Raw genomic sequence first — 23,451 nt, forward strand, 5'->3', positions numbered from 1 at the left:
ATATGTAGTTAATGATACTGATTAATAATAACAATTGAACAATCTCAATATAGTATGATATTATTTTTGAGGGACAGAACTCCAGCAAATAAGGCAGTTAAATGTGTTTTCTCAACCTACGTGAAATCAAAGTTGTTTCTGTCTTTTTGACCACTTTTGTTATTTCATCTTGAGAACACCGAGATCTCTTTCTGGCTTCCTGAATAGGTTGGTCTGCTGGCCACTAGATGGCAGCAGTTACCAGGTAAAAACTTGAGACCATGGTTGAGAAATATATAGATTTTCTGGCAAAATTGAGTCAGGAATAAAACAGACTCTTTTAACAATGATTTTCAATAATTTAATTTATTCATTTCAAGTTAGTGATGTTTAATAGAGCGAGGAGTCACTTGGTAGCAGTAATAATACATTCCCCTTAATTCTCCGACCTCCTGCATGCCAACATCGGCTGCCATCGTCCCCGGCTCCTGGGCCTCCGTCTCCAGCCACAGCAGCCTGGCATCAGGGTCCTCATCAGAGAACTGGAGCAGCGACCCCGAGCCCCGCAGCACTTTCAAGCACTGCCTCAGCACCAGGCCGGCCTTCCCCTTCCCCTCCTTAGACCTCAACAAGGCGTCTATGGTGCCCTTGTCGATGATCAGGTCCACGCTGCCAGAACCAAGGTGCTTGAGAAGGTGTGTGCAGTCCAGCTCCACAAACTCCAGCTGAGAAGAAACATTCTGTGGTTGAATTGCTTTCGCTTCCACGTGCTCCTTCATGAGTCGTACAGCTACGGGCGATATGTCAGCACAGGTGACCTGCACCGGCACAGGAGAGTGTCTGTAAATACAAGGCCCAAGTGCTGAGGTGCCACAGCCCACGTCCAGGACACGGAGCGGAGCACCTGGATCACACTTGTGCTGTAAGAGGGGCATTATGAAGTCCCGCACAGACTCAAAGCCAAAGAACCACTCAAAGTTCTTGAAGGTGGGTGTCCGGCTGTTGTTCTCAGTGTAGAAACGGTCCCAGGTTGCTTTCTTATCCATGTTTTCCATCAGTTCAGCTACACATAAAAAGAGTGAATTCATTATATTCAGTGGACACGAGCAGTGAAACACAGACAAACAGGAGGAAGAGGGGCGGGAGAGGACGAGGGACGTCTCTAGATGGTAGACGATGTGGAGGTTTAGAGGTTACTGAAGATGAGCGCAGCTTTCCAGACTGCAACTCACGAGCGCTCTCTGGTGGCATGAGTCTGCCCAACCTTCGAGAAGAAGGAGTCCACCTTTTCAAATATACTGTGTATATAAATAAATAAATGTCGTCTTCCCATACGGTTGACGCTAACTGAGCATTGGCCCAGAAAGGTCCATGACAGAAACACAAAGTGGCGTTCTGAACCATGGTTACCCATATAGGTTTTGTTTTTGATAGATTTGGTGATGAACGTGATATTAAAACCAGTATTCATATAATTTATTAGTATATAAAGTGTGCAGTATCTCTTTAAGCTCTGTCAGACAAATTTCTGTGCTAATAAACAGTGGTAACGTTCAAAGATGTAATAATTTCATTAATGACAGAAAATTGAATTGTAAGACATTGATACCTGTTCTTGGGTTCTTTAGTCAAATTACTGAACTATGCAGTAACTTAATTCTCGTTCTGAGTTAGTGTAATTATTTAGAAACGTAATTTAAAAAACGTAAACTTTTAAATAAAAATATTCAAATAAAAAACTGGAGAACGTGTGTGCTGCTAAACCTGCACAGAAACACAATTCACATACAGTGCAGATCATTAAAAAACACTTAACTATTCAACTGCATCATGTCACAGCTAAACCACTATAGGTGCTAGCAACCTATGAGTGCTAACCAAGTGTAGCTGCTGCTAAGGGTGACAGCTAGCTCGTTGTAGCTGCTAGCCTAGCTTCGTTAGCTGCTGTGATACAGCCAACCCGGGGCAGCTGCTAGCCTAGCTTCGTTAGCTGCTGTGATACACCAATGTGTTAGCTGCAGTTTCTAACGTGTGAGTCAGGCTAACTTGTGCTGCAGGGTCTCCAGGTGGAAACGTACCTGTGAGAGACGAGTGGTGCCGCACACAGGCTGCAGCAGCTCTCACTCTGCTCAACAGTGTCAAAGATTTGAACATTTGTCCTTCTCCACTTGCGTCTTTGAATTTGTACACCGGAAGAGCTCTCACTCTGCCCCGACCACAAAATTCGATTGTTGTAGTCCACTAAATTGTTAAAGAGACAGCGTCTCCTGCTGCTGTAAGCCGACGATCTTTGAGTAGGGCCACGCTGAGCGTCGGTGACGCGACTGCGCATGGGTGAGAGGAGATGTAAACAACAACACAACTGCTCCTCTGAACTTTTTTCAGTCAATGGTACAAAATAACGCATCAGAGTGAGAGTTCCTGTAGTAAAGGGAACAAGTAAAGCTTCACAAGCAGGTGTCAGGTCTGGTATTAAGGCTATTAGAGCTATGAAGCTGAAACTGACACTCAGAATTAAATATATTATTGGTGTTCAGTGTTAATGGCATTCAAAGCTTTAAGACATCCAATGGTTGAATATACAAGAGCTACACTGTGAAGAAGTTTATTTGAAGTTTGGAGTGATCAGAAAAATGATAAAAGAATCAATCAGCAGTGCAGTTTCAATTGTCATTTGTCATTAGACATGAAAATACCTCCAAGTCACTGGTTTCCGTCTCTTAAAGGTGAACATTTTCTGTTCTTCCCCACTTACTCAGATGAACTGAACACCTTTGGATATCCATCCACTATCAGTGCCGCTTGACCCCCCCGAGGGCTGCGGGGGGAGCCAATCACAGCTGAGGTTGGGCCAGCAGGCTACATTCATAGGCCGCCAGCAGACAATCACATATTTGAAGATGTGAGTTATGTTTCAGAGGAATTGCATTAGTCTCCATGAATCAATCAGGACCTGATCATGCAGCAGCCACCGAATTCAACGACAAGATAAGATGTAAATCCCTTTAATAAAACTCAATGAAACGCAGTGTAACAAGGAAAAGAATCCAACATAAAGCAAGTAGATAACATTTACAACCACAAAAAAACCTGTACAACTCTAAATGCCTGGAGTCACTTCTATTTGTTTCCATGGATTCTTTTTTTTTCTTTTCATTAACCATTTTCTGATGACTGAGGGAGAAAACCTGGGAACTTGGGGCGACCAGGGTAAGGGAGGCATGTAATGTCATTTTTATTTTTACTTTTTTCAAATACATGAGTGTAAGTGTAATCTCATACACAGATGTATGATTCATCAACGTGGCTGTTGAAGTTTTTTTTTTAATAATTAGTTTTTTCGACCCGCTGCCAGAGCGTACAGCAGGAGGAGGAGGAGGTGGGCTGTGACCAGGAGTGTTATTTGTACAAGATGTCATAATGGCCGGGTCTGTAGAGGAGGAAGATGCGTGGGTCGCCGCCTTCGGGGAAGACGTGATGATTGACTGTTCCACCTTCTCCTCTATCCATGTACTCCACCAGGATGGATACGTTCAGGGCCTGGGCTAAGGCGATGATGTGAATGTGGTCACTTTCTTTAGACATTGGCTCTACCTCCTTGGAAAAGACCAAAAACAGGATGCATTGGAGTTAGATTTCACTGTAAAATAAGTAGTAATTGACACAGACAATGAACATTATGGTCATAGAATGGTTAACATATGTCAATAGGTTCAGCTGGGTCCACTTTCCAAGAGATAAAGGAAGTGAAAATTGAAAATAAATCTAACCTGCTGACAGAACTCCTTCACAGAGCGTCCTCCCTCTATGAAATGCTGGAAGAAGCCATACTCTCGCTGCAGGTAGCCCGAGGTTAGCAGCCGCAGGTACACGACCACGTAGTCGGACACATTCTGGTCGTTGAAGGAGTTCAGCAGCTCCTGCAGGCGTGGCTGTTTCTCACACAGTTCGATCAGATCCATGAACTTAGGAGGAAAGATATTATATATATTTTGTCAGATGGCTATGTACGAATAACATTTTTCCAAGAAGCTGGTCCAATACTAGGGTGTCTATCTGCTCTTGCTGACATAAAACTTCTCATAAAATAGGTTTAAACATTCTGTTCACATAAATATTCAAAATAATAAATTGACAATTAGAAGCATGATTTGTTTGCAAAGTAAAAACTCACAGTATTGTGGAAGTCTTCAATGGTGAACTCGGTGAAGCCTTCATTGACCAGGTCCAGTTTACTTTTTGATGCAACTGCTTTGAACCTAAGGAGACAAAAAAGGATAATATTCTTATCCTCAAACTTGAGAGCTGCCCACAGAGGGCCGGTGTTGAGGATTGAGTGATCCTTTTAATCAGTGCCAGTGATAACTCATGACTCCCACCATATCAGTAATATGTAACCAAAACACTGTGTGGCTTCCTTTCTGTTGGGTTATTGGTGGAACGTTCCAAAGGAAAGAGCTAATTCTCAATTTGGCCAAATAAAACGTGTTGCAATGATGGTAAAGGAAAAAAATTGCATTTCAAGGAACACAAAATATTTACAAGGTAATCATCCACTACCAGGACAAAATTAATTCTGTTAGTTTCCTAAAAATAATTGTACGGGTTGTCCAGTTATGCTCCGGAAAAAAAGAAGTGATTACAGACGGATGGATATACTGATCACTAAATTCACTCTGGGCCTGTGATTCTATCAATGGACTGATTTCCAGTCTGGGCCAACATGCAGCCATTTGAAGACTAAATTGTGCTTAAGACTAAATTTAATAGTTCAAGTTGTGAATTTCAATCATGGGATCCATATCTTCTACTATTTAAAAACTAACCACACCCATTCTCACCTCTGAAGTTCTTTGCTGTCTTCTAACAGGGATTCGAGATGTGCGAAACCGAAGGCTCTGTAGAAACAGTTCCCATCAGGTCGCGTCTTACGGATGTACGAGTATTGTTTGTATAGGTCCTGCAACAAAACAAACAGAATTACACCATATTGTAAGATCAAATCGAGTATGTGAATATGTGATAGTTTTGAAGAAAATGGGCTCCTGGTCTGGGAAGTGAATGTATCATGATGTGGGTGCAGTAACCTGAGAGCCAGTGCTGTGGTTTGACTGACCTTGATCTTGAGCTGATAAATTGTGTCTTCATCCGCATACTCCCTCTGCAGCACTGACAGGTCCTGTCTGTCCGACACTAAAGGGTTACTGTTGGCGATCTAGAAACCAACACAGAAAATGAACAATGATAAATGCAATGCCAACACTTAACTTATGCTGACGAGGACAGAATCATTGATTACACCTTTCAAAACTTGCTCTTGCTTATCAAAAGGAATTTCTCACCTCCTGCTGAATTCTGTCCTGCTGAGCAATTATGGCCTCGTCATATGCGAGGCAGTTCACTCCTGTAAGATAAAGAAGGCGACAAATCAGGCTTACGGGTTAAATACTCGGATGGACATTGATATTTAGATTTGACTGAAAAGTTTGTAAAGCTGTATTCAGACATGTACTGAACTCTGCAGTTCCCCTGTATTTTCTCCGTGGGAGGTGCTTTTGTGGATGCAAATGTCTGAGTGAAACGCCTCACAGTCTCTGCTGACTTTCTCCGCCGGACCTCCTGGTATTAAGTCCATAGAAATTCGGGAGAATTTGATGCGAGACCACAGCAGGGGATAATTGCTGGATTCACAGAGGGGGGGAATTGGGGAGGATTTGCGGAGGATTTTTTTGCTGTTGTGAATGCATCTGTGCAGAGAACCCCCTACTGCATTGTGTGAAAGGCAAACTGCGAGTAAACTCCATATCCAATTCTCTGGATTTACCCGCAGGCCATGTTTGAAATCAGCTTAATGAGGCCTGTGTTTCTTAGACATATCAGAAGGAAAAACTAGACAGGTCAAAACTTGTGATGTAAAAGAAAAAATGTACAATTGCCATGTTAGAGCAATGTCAATGAGTAGAAGCATTGCTATGCTATGGAAGTTGCAGTGGAACTTATGGTACAATATGCAATACATGGCGATGACGACAATAACAATTCTGCGGTAAATAATATATCCCAAGACAATCATATAACTTTACATCAAACCTGTCTAAACTGAAGAATAGCACAAATGCCCTTAAGAGGTAAAATGCAGGTATTTAGCATAATTTGACACAAACTGAGATTAAACTATTTATAATTAAAGTGCATTAAGTCTGATCTTATTGACTCTTTAGTCCTGAACAAACACACTTTGACTTGTCAATGTCCCAACGTTTCCACGTCGATGGTTTCTGAAGGAACGCATCAAAAGCGTCCATGTGTACTTAACATGCACGTGTATATCTGCCTGCATTGCTTGTGTTATATAAACCAAGTGGAGGAACAACCTGTACAGAAACTGCCCCCCCCAGCAAATCAGTTAATTATCTCTTACTTTATTCAAGTTATTACAACAAACCACGTGTACCGATCCCTTCCTGTGTATCTGCTAAGAGGCCATGTGAGAGAGTGTGTTTTTCGTTTGTGAAGCCACTGCACTCAGGAAGATAAAAATAGAATCAGAGGGGTATGCCTGACATGATTCATTTTTGTTCTTATTTAAAGAAATGAAAGACAACAACAGTGTTCACGAAGGCAACTTAGTGTCCGCATTTCACCAAAAGACGCATTAGGTCCAGAGACAGCGGTTAACGAGGAGACAAGTTAATCCACAACACCAGCTAACGTCAATCAGCTAAACCTGGCTAGCTGCGACCTGTGCGAAAACAAAACAATTGCAGTCACGACGAGTAGCGTCGTTTTGACCGCTAATCTTGTGCCGTCCCGCCTTTGACGCTGTTCCTACACTTTGAACGTCGCCTGGGGTGAACGGCTCAGGGACTGTCACCAACAACTGCCGCCTAAGTAACTAAACAAGCGGCGTTTCTTCCTTTGTGTAGCGACGGTAGCTAGCGTTAGCCAACTAGCCCTGGCCCTGTGTATCTCCCCATCACCACCGCTGCATGTTAGCCGCCACCACCACCCGCTGTCACCCCACACACAGGCCCCAACGCGGGGCAGACAGTAGTGTAGACACGGGCCGCACCGGCACAATGGATTACCAACCTGTTTTCTCGGTATGTTTTACGCTGTTACGGTTTCCCTCTGCCTCCATCTCTCCCTGTGATGATTCCTGCTGCTCCTCCGCCATCTTAGCTGTGGACTTCTGCTTCCTTCTCCTGCGTGACGTCATGCTTTACGCACTTCCGGGCGGTGGCTACCAAAACAAAGATTACAATTTTATTTATTTATTTATTTATTTTTGTGACTCTTAAAAAAAATCAACAGTGGTATATCAAGTAAACTATAAACAAGAATCCCACATTTTTTATTTTAAAAAGTATTCAGGTAAAGGTCATTTAAACGTGAGTATGTCGATGTTGAAGGGCTGCAAACTATTTTCACCATAACTAAAATGTCAGAGTTCAACGAACAGTCAAATCATAAAGAGATTTAATTTGAAAACTTCTATAAAAGGAAATTTCTGTTGGTAGTAAATTGGTTTAAAGATTAACAAAGGATTCAGACTTGAATTAATACCAGTGTTGTATAATGTATTTATCCAACCTGATGCATTTGACGTGTTAATTTATTTAGGTTGCTGATAAAGATAATAGTTAAAATGTTAATAACTTTTAGAAACATCCAAATGGCCCCTAAATTAAACAGGAGGCCCCTGGACAACTTAAACTTTCTGTAGGCTATAACAGTCATTCTGTGCACTAGTCATATCTATCACTCATATTACACATATATTTTTTCTAGTGTTTATTATATTTTGTATTGTTTTAACTATTTCTATATTTTCTTATTCATTCTGGTACAAACACAGCACAACATATTCCTTGTATGTGTAAACCTAACCCTAACCCTAACCCAGATTCTGCAGTGAGGAAAAAATCCCCAAAAAAAGGACTCTCATAGGATGGACAGAAGTGCAATAAATACATATAACAGATCAAACCAGAAAGAGAATTATACCCATTAACCCATGATGGGTCATTTTGAGACCCTACATCCAAATCTTTATTTAGTAATTGATGCTTACATACTGCTTATTCTGGAATTAATGTGTGTTTTGTAAAAAAAAAAAAAATACCCCAAATTAACTGAAGGGAAGCAGTTAAAATGTGAGGGGCAAAAAACGACATCTGATCTTTTAACTTAACCACCTAATTAAATTCCACTACCATCTCAATGGACCTGAGCAAACCGAGACCACTCTCAATATGAAATCCATCATATTTGGACGATCAAGAAAACAGGATGTATTCCGAAGCCTATTTAGGCATTTAAGTCTTAGTTTCCTTTATGAATAAAGCAAGCATATTTATTTCAACCCATCAACAAAACCCTCAAAATGAATGAAAAGCAAGGTCATTTTTTTCCTCTAAATCACAGTGGAATGCAGATTTCGTTTATATGCTTATCCAGGTCCCTGCACCTTCCTGCAGTACACATTAGGGGGCACTGTCTACAAAAAATGCAGCTTATGTTAAAGTTAATACAATTACCTGTTGGGTGCTACTGCATGATATGGCACACTATGTTTGCCACAAACTGGTCCAGTATATTTTAAACCCAACATTTTTAACTCTGATATTTTTTTCTTTCTGATATTTGTCATGGAAAAGTTGTATTTAGAGATGACAGCATAATACAACATATTAAACACACATATTCTAATAATACTTCATATTTGCAAAAACAAATAAAGAGCAGAAGTTAATGCTTTTATATCTTCCCTTTGGCACAATGCTTCCCGTTTCAGGGCTGTAACAGAACCCAACAATAGTCAGAATACAAACACACACAAATATATACATGTAAAAAGGTAGTCCATGGATAAAGAACACATGTTTGGTTGTACAATATCAAAAACAGATCATGTAAATTCCCTTTTGGTGAGATATTGTCCTGTCAACCTCCGGTAGACCGAAGAAACTTTATACTGTACAAGAAGTTAGACAACATATTTAGCCTCTATGATCTTTAGTGAATTTAGATTCACAGTTCAAGCAATACAGAAATGAAAAAACAAAAAATCCATTAAAATGTATTATACATATATTTCACAGGTTCTCCAGCTGTCGTCACTTTTGCTTGCGTGTGCATGAGGATGCACATATACGTAACATATATTTAATTTATTTTGACGGTATGTACATGTTTAATATGTATGCAATATAGTATTTCAGCCTTTTTCCCGGTTACAATTATGTATTAACTTTATGTGTCATCTACCAAACAGAGGATACATACTGTATATCGAATTTGTTAATATACTTATTTACTGTATATTATTAATGATTGTTTTCAAAACACAACTTCAAGCAACACTGTGCAACAGCAGCTTCAAAGATAGTTTAATGGTGTTTCTTTCATTTCAGTCCTCACCCTGAATGTCTTTTCTTGCTCTGTCACTTTTGTGAGCGGGTACGATCTCCTGTGAGAGATGTGAAACTCACTGTTACTTGCTTAAATTGTCAAAATACAGGTCCAGCAAATTCAACAGTATTGCCGAACTGTGGATCAGTTAAAAAGACTTAGAAGTCCTTAAAAAACTGCGTTTATCTCCAGTATTCAATGAAGACACTTATAATATTAGACATTTTAAACAGTGTTTGGTGTATTTGCTAGAGCAGCAGCTCTTTTTTTTTTCAGGAAGCCGGGGATTATCTTTCAGTTGCGTTTAGTTCAGACCTGTCAGAGCTCAACTCAAAATACACAAAGACTTGAGCCCAACACAATTATTATCACGTGTGGCTGCAGAGGGCGCTGTTGCTCAGTCAAAGTTACAGAGTGATACTCTATATTCATTCTGTTATAAAAAAAATACTTTAAAAAAGCTTTGAAAAAAGGAAATCATTCGAAATTGCATTACACATTGATATGATTTACTCTTTGCCAAATTACTACATGTGTAAGACACATTGGTTAAGTCTTTTTTTTTTTTGTTGACGGCTAATCTGATCCAAACCGTCTCGGTGCTTAAGGCGAAGGCTCGAGGGCAGAGAGCCAATATGGCACAATGGTATGCATGTTGTAGGTGTGTCGAGACAGTAACATCCAATGGTTTGGATCAGATCCTAAAACACGTTGCGTAAGGGAACTTAACACAGGCACAGGAACTGAATAACACTAAAGCAAAAAATCCACCCATGGTGTTGTAATCTACTTGTTTTATGTACCAACAAAGCCGTCTCCTGCATTTCCTGATTTTCTGCTGCACAGAAAGCACGTCAGTTGCGTTCACCTGTTAGTCACAGGAAACAGCTGTCAGGAGTTGGAGCGGGTCCACTAATCCGAGGGGTCGGTGGTTCAATCCCCAGCTCTTCCATTACACTTCAAAATGTCTCTGAGCAAGATACAGAACCATTATGGCCCCAATGTAGCATCGGTGTGTGACTGAACGTGTAGCACAAGCTTTCTATGAATACGTGGGAATGTGACCTGTAGAGTATGAGCTAAAAAGTTTGATGAGACTATATTAATGCAGTCCAACTGGAAATATTGCGACCATGTCTTTGTTTGTGGCAGTAATGTGGGGGAACAGATGTCACAGCGCTGGTCAGGAAAAACCCAATGTCAGAAATCCATACAGAAGACGCTTTGGTGGGACATTTTGTTCTATTGCACCATTATCCCTCGGAATGAAGAAGATGCAGCTTTATAGTCAAGGTGCACGTTTTTCCTAATCAAACACAAACTGGTTTTCCGGTGACCCCTGGGTATCCTCATTCTGACCGCCTGTTATTTTCCAGCCTCCAGCTACACTATCTGAGCCTTGTGGATCAGGGAGGCATGGGGACTGATGGCAGTGGGAATCGGCCGGGGTTTGGGTCTCAAAGTGCCATTGGTATGCTGATAGCGGGGGCTGTGGGCCTCGGACACGTGTGAGCTGTTGGTCTCACTGTCCTGGTCGTCGGGATGCTCCTGACTGGCGGGACCCCCCAAGCCTTCGTCCACCTCGTCCTCATCATCCGTCACCGGTGGATAGCTGCAGCTCAGTGGAGGGTGCTGGTGGGTTTTGCTGGTGACACTGCCCGGCCGAGAACCCCCGCTGTCCGCTGGCATGACAGTGCTGCCGTTCAGCTGTCGCACAGTCTCCGTGGACTGGACAATGGGGAAGGTTGTCGGCATTAGAGGAGGGTGGAACCGAGTTTCCTGCTGCACAAGACACAAGAGGTAGATGCGCTTAGCAATTGAGTCATCAAGTAGGGTGAGTTGCATTCCACAATTTGGTGAAATCAGGCTTGGGCATGCCCAGAAACACACACACACACACTCACGCACCCTTACCAGAGATATGGTGCTGTCTCTTACAAACGTCTCCACTCGGAGTCGGTTTTCCTCGTCTCTTTCCAGGAGCCTGTCTCTCCCCCTTCGCGAGTTGTTGTGAAGGACTGGTCTGCCCAGGTAGTCGTACGCTCCCCCTCCTCCTCCTCCTCCTCCTCCTCGCCCACCTGAGATTGAAGAGCGGCTGTCCAGGTAGTGGCCCTGCTCCTGTCAGAGCACAATAAAGTAATTAGGTGGTGTTGGGATGGATTGGGTGTCGTCCGTTCGCACCCTTATTTCAGGCCCGCAGAGACATAACTTAACAGCAGTAGTTTGGTGTCTTGGGAAAACACCCTCATTTGCACTATTTGCTGAGAGTTTGATGAGTAGATCGATAACACTCAGATGTGGCTTAGGAGGTAGAGCGGGTCGTCAACTAAACAGAAGAATCTGTGGTTAGCTCGCCTGTTATGTGTGACGGAGGATGTGATGCACATGTGTGTGTGTGCGTGTGCGTGTGCGTGTGTGTGTGTGTGTGTGTGTGTGTGTGTGCGTGTGTATGCTAGATATAAAGCTACAGCTTGGCTTAAAGATGAGAAAAAGGGGAAACCTTTAGTCAGGCTGTGTCCAAAGCCATAAAATCTGCCCCTCGGCCCTCAAAGCACCAAAGCACTCTGGGAGACTGGTCCCTCACACACTCATACAGCACTTCTATACATAGAACTTCTGCTCTTCTCTGAGATGCTCTGCAATCAGAATTGAAATGTTGAAGCTCAGAACGCAGCCGCCTGGCATCTGAACAGTGAAGCCTCATTTTCAAACAGATACTGACCCCGAGGGAGGAGAAGCTGGTCCTCAGGGTTCCCTCCACCCTCAGAGGGATGTTCTCCTCCGTCTGCAAGTAAAAAGAAACAGAAGGCCGGATTAGCTGTCGGACTCGATATAACCAAACTTGGCCAAAACAAAAGCCTGTGCATAAAACATCAAGCCCCTTTCATTTCCTCCGCCAGCCACAAATAGCAGTCACCCATGGTTGTAGAGCACAGAGCAAAGTTTTCATCACAGTAAAACTTTTCATAGTATACGAGTGTGTGACACATTCCTCTGATTCTGAACGGCCTTAATCGGGTCAGGAGAAAATAACAATATTACCGCTCCTCTGGTGTCTGTGCTGACGGAGTGCATCCTCCTGATAGAGGCATGTCTGGAGAGGGTGGAGATTTCCTCCCTGTCAGAAACAAGCGATGGAGGGAAAAGAGGAGAAAGATATTTAGATGATTCAAGAAATCCACTGTGGATCATCAGAGCACTTTCCACACAAATTGCTTTCTTTTCTTTGCTGTTATTTTATGAATATTGGTGCTTGAATTGTAACATGTTATGTAATACATGATTTACTTAAGTTTCGTCTCCTCTGTCATCTCAATTAGGCACTTTAATATATCCCCTTACGTCTTCTCAGTGAGCTCCTTCTTCAGCTTGCTGCTCTTGCGTTTGTGGTGACACGTGACTGTGATGACGATGATGAGCATCAGGAGCAGCAGCCCGCCAGCCACAGCCCCCACGATGAGCATCAGCAATTCTTCTGGCATTTTCGGGTCCGCGCGAGATTCTGTGGACAGACAGTACGGGAGGTCGAGGCGGGATTAGATAGATGTGTGTATCTCCTCTCACTACATGCAACTTTTATTATTAAGGCAAATCTCAGTCTGTGTTGTGCTGTCGTCTACCTGCCACAGTAATGTCCACCGCCGCCTTCCCCGCTGACACTTCATTCTCTGCCACACACTGGTAGGTGCCTTCGTCGGACAAGCTCAGGGGTCGCCCAAAAAGGAGTGTTCCGTTAGGGTGGGGGATCACACCTTCCGGCAGCTCTTTGCCCACTCTGCAAGACGGAGTTACATTACAGGGAATTTTAATTAAAACTTTGGCCTTTTACTTTATAATCTGAAATAACAATTTTGGCAAAAGTGGCTTGAGTGCCCACATGCACCATATATGTGGGCTTTAAAAAAGATTTACCGTGCAATAATCATTCTCTCTTTATGTTATTTCAATATCACACATGGGCAATACAAATTATATTGCTTTGAATTTGTTTTAATTTTCTCCATATTGGGAATAATGAATTAATCTTATCTTATATCATCTTATCTCATCTCATCTTATTATTCTTTATTATGCACAGAAATGCATTTAGTAAATGTTAACAAAAAATTGAGGATAGTGAGCAACAATTTCAAACGTAATAATATTAATACTAATTGGGAATCCTACCTTTCACAGATCAAACACACAGAAGAAGTGGAAAAATAAAACTGAATGATGCACCCAAGAATAATAGTTTGGGGTGCACGTTTGCATGTTGTGTGTGGTGGAGGAGAATGTACTTTTATTTCTTTTAAAATGGATATTTTTCTAGTTCTGTGTCTCAGTAACATTTAGTGTATATCCTGTATTTTTCTTTTTATGTAATCGGTTTAAACAGAGTGAGTACTACTTCTGCTACTTGTGTACTTTGCCTGTAGCTTGTACAGCTGTGTGCTTCATGCTGGCCTGTAGTTTGTGAGCATTTTCAACCCACACTGCTGTGTAAAAACATCATCTGCACATGGTGAAACTAACCCGAGCTTGTTACACCTACAACACAGTGAGCCCATATCGCGAGCAGGAAAGAGGAACTCTCTGTTTTCACAGACGCAAAAGAAACATGCTCACGATAACATCTAACACAAATACACACATTCAGCATCATCTTCCTCCTACCGCCACCACCACAGCCCAGACCACAAACACATTTAAACACATACACACACTACTCCACTCTCTCTACCTTCTGTATTATGGGCTGCACATCCCTTTCCCTTTTTTTTTCTCATCCCCCTCTTCCTCCCTCCTTCGTGTGAAACTATCTCATCCGCTTTTGGCACAAGCCGCAACATGACACTGTGACACCAGATATTTCTTCACCTGCCGCCTCCTACTGACAAATCCAACTGGTTTTCCCACTGCTGAAGATGTGTGTTTGTGTGTGTGTGTGCGTGTGTGTGTGTGTGTTAGTGAGTTAGTGTTGTGCGGGCGTCTGCTGAGCCACACTCACGAAACCTCCTTTCCCAAGGTGCGCTCCTGTGACTAACAGCAGGTAATCCGTGCCTCATCATAACAACCCAAATGAGAAGAAACGTTTCACCTAACATTTCATTTATTTCACATCTGTACGTTCGAAAGATTTCCCCTCGGGGCCTAACTGTCACATCTCATATCTCTATGAGAGCCATTCCTCCCAGAGTCACTTATCGCATCTCACATTTTTTCGGGGCTGAGCTCTAAGCCACACCCTGAGAACAAATTAAGGCACCAGGGGACGGATCCTTGAGATGACAGCAGGTGACTCGAGCAGAAGGAGTCAGGCATCTGGGGGAATGAAACCCTCAACGGGGTTTAAAGCCAGGCAGCGGTGTGACGCCTTTAAATGACACATCCAACATCTGAATCTGTCAGTTTCCACTGAGGCAGCAGGATGACAATGTCAGGGCTTGTTTGGTTAAGTCATGTGGAAGGGGGTGGATATCCTCCCACACTACACTGTAAAAGGTTACTCCAGTCAAGTGTCAAAGCTGCACAAGAAAGTAAATAAGTAACTAAGTAACTAGAAAGTACCAAATGTTTATATATATATATATATATATATATATATATATATATACAAGGTATTATATATATAAAATATATATAACAGCAGCATAACTGCTGAAAAAACATCTATGGATTCAGAGGAGGTCACCGCCAAGATATGACAATGGAGGGGCCCCTTGCATTAGGGAATAGGACACAACTCTTTCAGTTCTATACTTTTAAAAGCAAGTACTTACTTTTACTTAAGTATAAACATTAACGTTCATTTTTGTTTATTTATTTATTCTTCTACCTGTCTATATGTTTTTGTGTCCTGTCCAGGGTGTACCCCAGATGGATGGATGGATATAATTTATGCTCTTAATCGTTACTGTACAAACATTTGAGTGATTTGATCTCATAATTCACAGCTTTTTGCAATTAAAAATAGTACTTAAAACAAAACTGGCAGACTTGTCTATTTAAATTGAGTTGATGGTAAAAAAATGAACTACTTTTCCTGAGGTGATCATAATAATTTAAAGTGTATGTCAATATTGTTTTGGATTATGTGCCACATCTATTCACACGGAAAAATAACAGAGGATAAAGAGTCATTTGTTATTTTGCCTCATGAGGACGAGCTGAGTTTAACCTTTACTGAACATCCCATTAACGTCTCCTCGCGGGGGAAACCACAGCAAAAGATACTTGGTATGCTCAATCCAGGGTTTATGAGAGAAATAATAATGACCAGACACATCAGACAGTTAGTCACACGTGTACCAGACAGCATGAGGGGGAGGCGGCTCTGACAGTACCTGATCCAGGTGATACTCGGTTTGGGGTTTCCTCCGCTCACGCACCTCAGGGCAGCGTTCTCCAGACCGATGAACCAGTCTCCACCGTAGCCAGACACCTCTGCATGCGGCGGGACTGGGAGGAAGAGCAAAAAATGTACTGAGGTTTGTTCAGCCGAGGCTATTGAGGGGGGAAAGGGAGGGGTTGTCTTTCACGGGGAAGGAGAACAGAAGGATCATTTAGCTGATGAAGTTATTAAGGATACAGTGAATTCTACATTTTGGCAAGAGACCCTATAATTCTCTAAATCAGAGGTCTTCAACAGGGGGTCCGCGACCCCTAGGGGGTCCACAGAGATACTGCAGGGGGGGTCGCAACATTTTTGGTTGATTCGAAAATTAATTTTCTTGTCAACCAATTGTTTCCAACAAATGTCTTTAAATACACATTAACATGAATCCAATATATAATAGCGGACGGATAAATGCAGGCAGAAGACGTTATCATTCTGTGTATTATTTGAATAGCTTAGTATTGATTGCACAATAACAGGGTAGCTATGTTTATACATGGCACTAGGCCCAGCTTAATAAAAAACACAATTTCATACAATATATATAGTAGGGGGTCCCTGCTCTATCTCTCCATCAGTTATGGGGGTCCTTGTCCTTAAAAACTTTGAAGACCCCTGCTCTAAATACTTTGAAGTGATGCTCACAGCTATCAAACAGGAAATGAATATTAAATGTGATAATTCCTTGGCCAAGTTTGTGTTTTTTGTTGACTACTCACAGTAAACTACCAGGCTGTTGCTGAGCCTGCGGGGCTTCTTGGAAGTCGGGTGCCACACCAGACAGTCCAGCTTCATGCCGTTCATGCTCCTCAGTGGGTGCAGGGAGTAGTGTGAGGTGACCGCCCCGTTTTCTGAGGTACGGTTGGTGGACTGGCCGTTCAGGGCGCTCTCCCAGGAGAGGCGGGGGGGCGGGCGGGCTATAGAGCGGCAGGACGCGGCCTGTCCGTAGGACTGACCCTCCACCATGATCACAGGGTCCAGGGAGGAGATGGGAACGGCTGGAGGGTGGTTGCATCGAGTGAAGATGAGGAGAAGTCAGTGAAGAATGCAAGCACAGATTTAAAAGTATGAGCTATGGCTGCCACATTTACACACTGGTCATGGAGAGAAGTGATAGCACATACATCTCTGCACCAATCAAACTAAAGCAAGATAATCTAGTAGGCTATTATCCAATAAAAATCCTTTAGAAGTAGTAAATAGACGTGGTTGAAGCGCTAAACAAGACCTTCAACAGGCCATTTAAACACATGTAACTAACTCTTTGCACGGCAAGAAACTGACATACCAAAAATATTATGAGGAATTAATAATAATATAAAAGTGCATTCTTTTTCACATGCTAATGACTATTACAGGAAAGTAATAGTTGTACTTCTTGTCGGAAAAAACTAATACTATTTGACATTTAGATTAAAAAAAATAGATTACATTATAGCCAGTTAATAAATCGAAATAAGTAATGGGTAATATTTGTAAGATATTAAAGTAAAATTGAGGAAAATATTGTGACAAATGTCTCTGAAAAGATAAGATAAGCTACTAAAATAATACTATTGAGAATTAATAATAATATAGGATATATGTTATGTTTCCTAGGTTTGGACTTGTTACTTTATAAGGAGTGATAGGACTGAGAAGTCTAAGTATCTTTTGGAGTAATATCATTTTGTAAAAATATCTCAAGAAAGATAATTACTTCTTAATAATAAAAAAAATGCATTAGGCTTCCTATGTTATTGCTTATTGCCTTTTAAGGAGTGAGTGGATGTCAACGTGGGAACGACAACTCACTGTTTGTAGTTTTTCACACAGGGGATTAATCGGTGTGTCCTTGTTATTGTGTCACTACATTATTAGTCATGTAAAACTCATTATGCCTCACAATTCACGTGAATCAAGTAAACATATCACCATTTTCATCCATGTACAGCAAAATATCACTCATGCTGCTGCATTAATAAACTACGCTGTTCTTTTTTCCATTGCATCAGGAAGGGACTCACTCCATACGGTGAGTGACATCACACTGTCGAAGTTGCCGGAGGGGAAGGTGTTGATGCGGCAGATGTACTGCCCCTCATCTGAGACCTCCGTGCTCCGGAAAACCAGGGACGAGTCCACCGTGGGCTCGCTGCTTCTGAAGTGCACTTTACGAGACCACGACCCAAATGCTGCAGGTCAAGAATAAAGGGGAGGAGAGAGATGAGGAGGGACGGAGTTAAAGGAGCGTGTCAGGAAGGATGTGACACACAAATCTGAAAAGGATTAAGTCCAGCAAGTTCAGGACAGACCTGCAGGGTTGTTTTTGTCACTTTCAGTTCCACACTCCCGCCTGCACTCATGCTTGAAATTACATCTACATTCCGGGCATTTAGCTCGAAGTCTTATCCAACACGTCTCACACTCACAATGGGTGAAGGCTCCAAATATCAAGTCAACACAAATTACAAGAAACCCACAAAACAGTGCAGAGTTCAAGAGCCTTGGCGCCCAGCGTCTGTCACAGTTCTTGTATATGGCTGAGGGACACTATTAGTGCGGACTGACAACTTGGCGCAGCACTCCAGAGTTCACTGTGTGGAAAGGGGGAAGTTATCCAGTTGGACAATATGTTTATTTTTGTCTGCGCTGACTGACCGGTTTGTCCGTTGGCGTGGTGTGCGGTGATGATCTGCTCCTTGCTGGCCCCGGGTTTCTCCTTATACCAGGTGACCTGCACCACCACCACGTTGGGTTCACTCGGCTCGTAGCGACATGGCAGGACGGTCTCCTTCTCGGCCAGGGAGCGGATACCCTTTTTTGGGGGCTGCTCTACAAACACTCCCTGCGTCACTGGGAGGAAAGAGGAGAAGGGATTGGAGGATGATACAAATGATTTCAATCTGCATTATGCTGAAACTAAATTTGACAGTGACCTTTGACCTACAACCTAAACCTGGAAGTCTGTCCTATTACAATGTCTCTGCGCACCTCAAGAAGACAGGGGCCATGAGGAAGTGGCTTATCTTACAAAGCCTGTGCACTTGAACGTGGTTAGGCCTCACTAATTTGTCTTTGCACAACCTTCAAGTTCTGACTATAGCCATTAGCTACACGTCTGTTTAGTTAAGCTGGATAAAATGAACCAAAATGAAGGTCAAATGGTTCGGTACTGTATTTCAAACAGTACCACAGTCATAATAAATACTTTATTGCTTCATATCATTATTAATGAATACACCTACATTTAAATAACCTGCAATAAACATGGCAATAGAGGTGACAGTAATCAGGCTCAATATTTGTTTACAATAATTCTGTCCGCAAGCAAGAAAACTTTAACGAGAGATCATAAGAATCGCCTTTAGTATAAGACTTAAAGGAAACCATAAAAGAAATTTGAGCTATTCAGTGAAGCTGCAGTTTTGGACTTTGGTTATATTGAGGAAAATGGAAACAATATGTTAGTGAAATCGAACCTGGGTTCTCTAATTAATGGGTTGAGTTTGAAATAAATTATTAACATTGTCATGTTAGGGAAACGAGGGGAATGACACTTTCAAACTTTAAAAGGTTCTACTAACTCTTTCACAGCACTTAAAGAGTACCGCTCCCCTTCATTTAATTGAATTAGTTTTATTCTATTTCATTTATTTGCACCTACAGAGCCTTTCCTGTTCTCTTTTATGTTTGTCTATTGTTTTGAATATCTGTTATACACATATATTACATGAATAATCTTACATTTCTTCAAATAATTGAATAGAAATAAGACGACAGAGATGTGGTTATGAAAAAGCAGTTAACGGGGTTTATCACTTCTCATTTTAATCACCAACCCTAAACCAAAAATGGTAACTTCCTTTCATATTACGTTTCATTGTTTGTGACTGGACCAAAGTTTGTCTCGTTGTGTTTGGTTTAATGTTGACAGCATATACCAGGGGGAAACATGCAGTGATGAAATGTGTGAAAACCCAACTGTGATCGAAATGTAGGGCGAGAGGGATTTAAAGAGTCCTCGCTGTGCAGACAGAAGTGAGGGAGGAGAAAGAAAACAGGTTGTCTATCAGAGGAGCTGAGTGCGAGTGAAGATATGTCGCTTAACAAGTCGCTCCAGATCAGCTTCGAGGCAAACGCAGTCTGTGTCTGAAGAAGGGAGTGAGAAATTAAAAAAGGCCCCAGGGAAACTGTGAACTGAACAGAACTGTGTGTCTCACACGGTGGAACCGCAACACACTGCAAAACACAAACCCAGTGTTTGCATGAATATCTCTTGTTGTCTGTTTGTTTACAGACCAGACTGGCCAATCTGTGTGATGGAGACAAACAACAAAGTGACACCTTATCTTCTCCTGTCCTCCAGCAATCTCATAAAACCAAACACACACACAAACACAGACACACACATACACACAAACAGGCAGACACACAGTAGCATTCATGACAGTCATGACATGTGGATCTCTGCAGACTGCATTAAAAGACTAAATATGAAACCAGACTGGCACTCGGTAGAGCGTATACCGCCTCCAAGGAAAAACAGTCCCCTTAATTTCAGTTAAGCACACTCATATATATCAGTTGCTTAAACATGCCAGATATTATTTATAATTTTTATCTTTTTGTGTAATCCTTCACAATTAAACCAAAAAACAAAAACTGAGGTTAACAGAGAACTTCTGCTTGATGGAGGTAGCTCAAGGAGTCAAACGTTTCCTTGCACCTTTCCAAAGTGCACTACCACTTGGCACAGTGCTCGGATAAAGTAGAATTTCCTTTTTTGTAAAACCAAAGTGTTGCCAGTTCCACCAGGAGGTTCCCCACAGTGTATTATGCTATTGGTGCTCATGGTTTTGTTGGGCTTGTGTTAATGGTGAGTGATTTACTATCAGACAGCGTGGTTTCCTAATGGACATACACCTGCAGAGATTGAAGGAGAGCAGCTTGCATGGAGAGTGAATTACAGCAAAGGAGCTGCTCCCAAACACTGATGGTAGAACAATTCACAACATGACACATTGGGTGTGTCGAAGCCCAAACACAGTTTTCAGCAGGTGCCCCTAAAATGACCCCATGAGGAAATTGTTTGTAGCCTTTATTTCTGATCCCTCTCCAGTTTGCTGCCACAGACAATACAGAAACTGCTCCAGGTGATTCTAACTGGTTTTTACTGATACCTCACATCTGTTTAAACAAGCCCAAATTTTCATTTTCACAATTATACCATATGATCAGTATCTAGTTTGGACTTGTTACAGAGTTTAAGCGTACAGTTCTTTCCGTCATATATTACTTGGAAGTAAACAGTTGGCTGATACGATTGTCGTTCCCATGCTCGGAGGTACAGTCATGCTTGTAATGCTCACAATGAAAGCATTTGCAAGTAGCCTTGTGTTTGCCATCTTTATCTCATGTGTTTGCTTGACACCAATAGCTACTTAGCACAAATAAAACTGAGGTGACATGAATGCCATTAGTTTGACAGGTATTATGTCGGAAACCATCATCTGGTTAAAATATGGAAATGTAATTTTTGATAGTGCTATGTGCAAAATGTCCCTCAATTGAACAAATGATAACTTTCACAGTACCAGTACAAGAAAAAGTCCAGGAACTCGAGTCACTCGAATTCATCCGCTGGGGATTGTGAATTTCAAACGGCAAATTGGTTGAAAAGTAATTGCTATATTGATAAAGCAGAAAAAATCCTCATAGAGCTCAGCTGCCATTGTGGCCAATAGAAAACTAGAAAGTTGAGATACAAGGCCAGAGCAATGATGACACTATAGGCTGTATATAAAGATGGACGACATGACGGCTCCCCTGAAAGTGAAACCAATACATCCCAATTGCCCCTTACTGGTTGGCTGGAGTATAGATCATGATCAACCATGCCTCCTCCATGTTAGTGGAGAGGACATGGGATAAACTAAAATGTCTGTACGCATCAAATAAACATGGTTTATATCATTCTACTTATATATTTCCAAGTGGTCATTCAGCTGCTTCCTACCTGATCGCTGCAAGCACATACAAGATACTGTAGTTCCCCTTTGTTACCCTAACATGCCGCATTGATTTTTGACACGCTGTTGTGTAAAAGACCACTGTGAAGAAGACATGACACCCTGAGCCATACCAGTCTCAGCCAGTGTGTGTGTTTGTGTCTGTGAGAGAGAGAGAGAGAGAGAGATTACATGTGCTGATTAATACCTGATGTGGGAGAAACCGTTCGACTATGACAGTGATTAGTGTGTGATTCATGCATTTACCATCAGAGCCGATGACTGTACTCCGGAGGCAGGTGTGAGTGTGTGTGTGTGTGTTTAAAATCTGTGAGAGTTGGTTCGCCCTGAAGTTGGAGCCTGCTGTGGAATCTGCCTGTGCTGCATATGGATTAACACTCGGCCTGTAGCTGCCTTTCTGTACTGTGCGTCTGACTGTAACTGAAAGCTTGTTTCAAGGCCCATTTCATCTATCATTGTCTGACACTGTGATAATAGTTGAGTGTTGTAGAACTTAACAGAACTAAAAGGAAATGGGCTGACACATGCTGTTCTTCCTGATGCTTACATGTACTCACACACACACACACACACACACAAGCACACCCACTAGGAGGGTCTGCGCGGTTCAGACAGGTGGAGACAAACTGATCAACAGCAACAGGTTTTTCCAGAAATAACAGACAGCACTACAGGTGTTTTCCTCAGCTCAGGGTGTTTGCAGGGAAAGCTGGCCACCTGCAGAGCGTGTGCGTGTAACCCCACATCAGGACGTGATGGGGATCGGGCAGCTTTCACAAACAACAAAACCAAAAGGTCCCTTCTGCAGATGTAGTCTTTTTTAGATGGAGCATTCATTCCATTGCCTATTTGAGCTTTCTTTCAACTGCTGTGCCCTTTTCCAAACCTCACACTCATCTGTTGTATTGGTTTAAGGAGTAGAAGGCCCTCTAGACAGCAATTAGGAATATTAAGGAGATAAACATGAAGAAAGGAGATAGTCTTGAATCATCAACATTAAGAGACAGACAGAGAATAACATCTTAGAAGAACAACACTGATTCCTGCATGGTTGGACAAGTCCTCTTACCAAAGATCCGGAGGATAAGGAGACACAGGGAGGGACTGTTCAGCAGAGGTGTCATTATCCCAGGTAGGTAGTGATAAATAAAGGAAAAGTCGGGACAATCAGTCCAGAGAGGAAAGTCCTAAGAGACAGGCCTGAGTGGAGCACTGGGGCTGTCTCATGCCTGGTGCTGCTGGATCATCCCTTTTCTTTCTCTAGGCACCAGCTCCTCTCCGAAGTCTCCCCCTGGACACACCTGTCAAAGCTGTAGCAGTTCACCAACGGTCCTTGTGAGAACGGTAAAATCCTTTGAGTCTGGTTAAGTGCTGGTTGGTGAAGAACACGCCATAATGTTTGTCCCTAGGAGAAAAGGAAAAAAAGGCGCAGCTCTACCTGTTTGGATACACCTGTTTGCTCGACCATGCAGCACCACCCCCACTCTCTCTCTCTCACACACACACACGCCGGTGCACGCACACAAAAGTCACCATTCCGGTTTTGGCTGAGGCAACATGACAGTTATATTCTCGCCTTTACTTGCTCTGCTCGGAGGAGGCAGGTGAAAAGCAGCAGGTTTGCTGCATCCGCGTGACGTGCGGGACGCACGGTGCCAAAACCCAAAG

General features: G+C 42.3%; 3 protein-coding genes across 3 annotated transcripts; all 3 read right to left on the reverse strand.

Annotated features, from left to right (window-relative positions):
• Positions 1-326: 326 nt before the first annotated feature.
• On the reverse strand, positions 327-2,389 carry cskmt (citrate synthase lysine methyltransferase). Its single transcript, XM_062383906.1, has 2 exons — positions 2,058-2,389; positions 327-1,042 (listed from the first exon to the last, which is right to left on the reverse strand). Exons 1-2 carry the CDS (start codon positions 2,131-2,133, stop codon positions 360-362), a joined length of 759 nt encoding a protein of 252 aa, XP_062239890.1. The 5' UTR covers positions 2,134-2,389; the 3' UTR covers positions 327-359.
• A 179-nt stretch (positions 2,390-2,568) lies between these two features.
• On the reverse strand, positions 2,569-7,230 carry otub1b (OTU deubiquitinase, ubiquitin aldehyde binding 1b). The gene is made up of 7 exons (XM_062383905.1): positions 7,072-7,230; positions 5,322-5,383; positions 5,096-5,194; positions 4,821-4,939; positions 4,154-4,238; positions 3,750-3,944; positions 2,569-3,576 (listed from the first exon to the last, which is right to left on the reverse strand). Exons 1-7 carry the CDS (start codon positions 7,196-7,198, stop codon positions 3,379-3,381), a joined length of 885 nt encoding a protein of 294 aa, XP_062239889.1. The 5' UTR covers positions 7,199-7,230; the 3' UTR covers positions 2,569-3,378.
• Positions 7,231-8,717: 1,487 nt separating this feature from the next.
• nectin4a (nectin cell adhesion molecule 4a) lies at positions 8,718-23,291 on the reverse strand. The gene is made up of 11 exons (XM_062383904.1): positions 22,853-23,291; positions 18,413-18,607; positions 17,779-17,946; positions 16,492-16,770; positions 15,720-15,834; positions 13,014-13,168; positions 12,736-12,895; positions 12,436-12,511; positions 12,116-12,178; positions 11,308-11,511; positions 8,718-11,175 (listed from the first exon to the last, which is right to left on the reverse strand). The coding sequence occupies exons 1-11, from the start codon at positions 22,905-22,907 to the stop codon at positions 10,777-10,779; spliced, it is 1,869 nt and encodes a 622-aa protein (XP_062239888.1). The 5' UTR covers positions 22,908-23,291; the 3' UTR covers positions 8,718-10,776.
• Between the last annotated feature and the right edge of the window lie 160 nt (positions 23,292-23,451).

Source organism: Platichthys flesus, chromosome 24, assembly GCF_949316205.1.
Source record: "Platichthys flesus chromosome 24, fPlaFle2.1, whole genome shotgun sequence".
Classification (NCBI taxonomy): Eukaryota; Metazoa; Chordata; class Actinopteri; order Pleuronectiformes; family Pleuronectidae; genus Platichthys; species Platichthys flesus.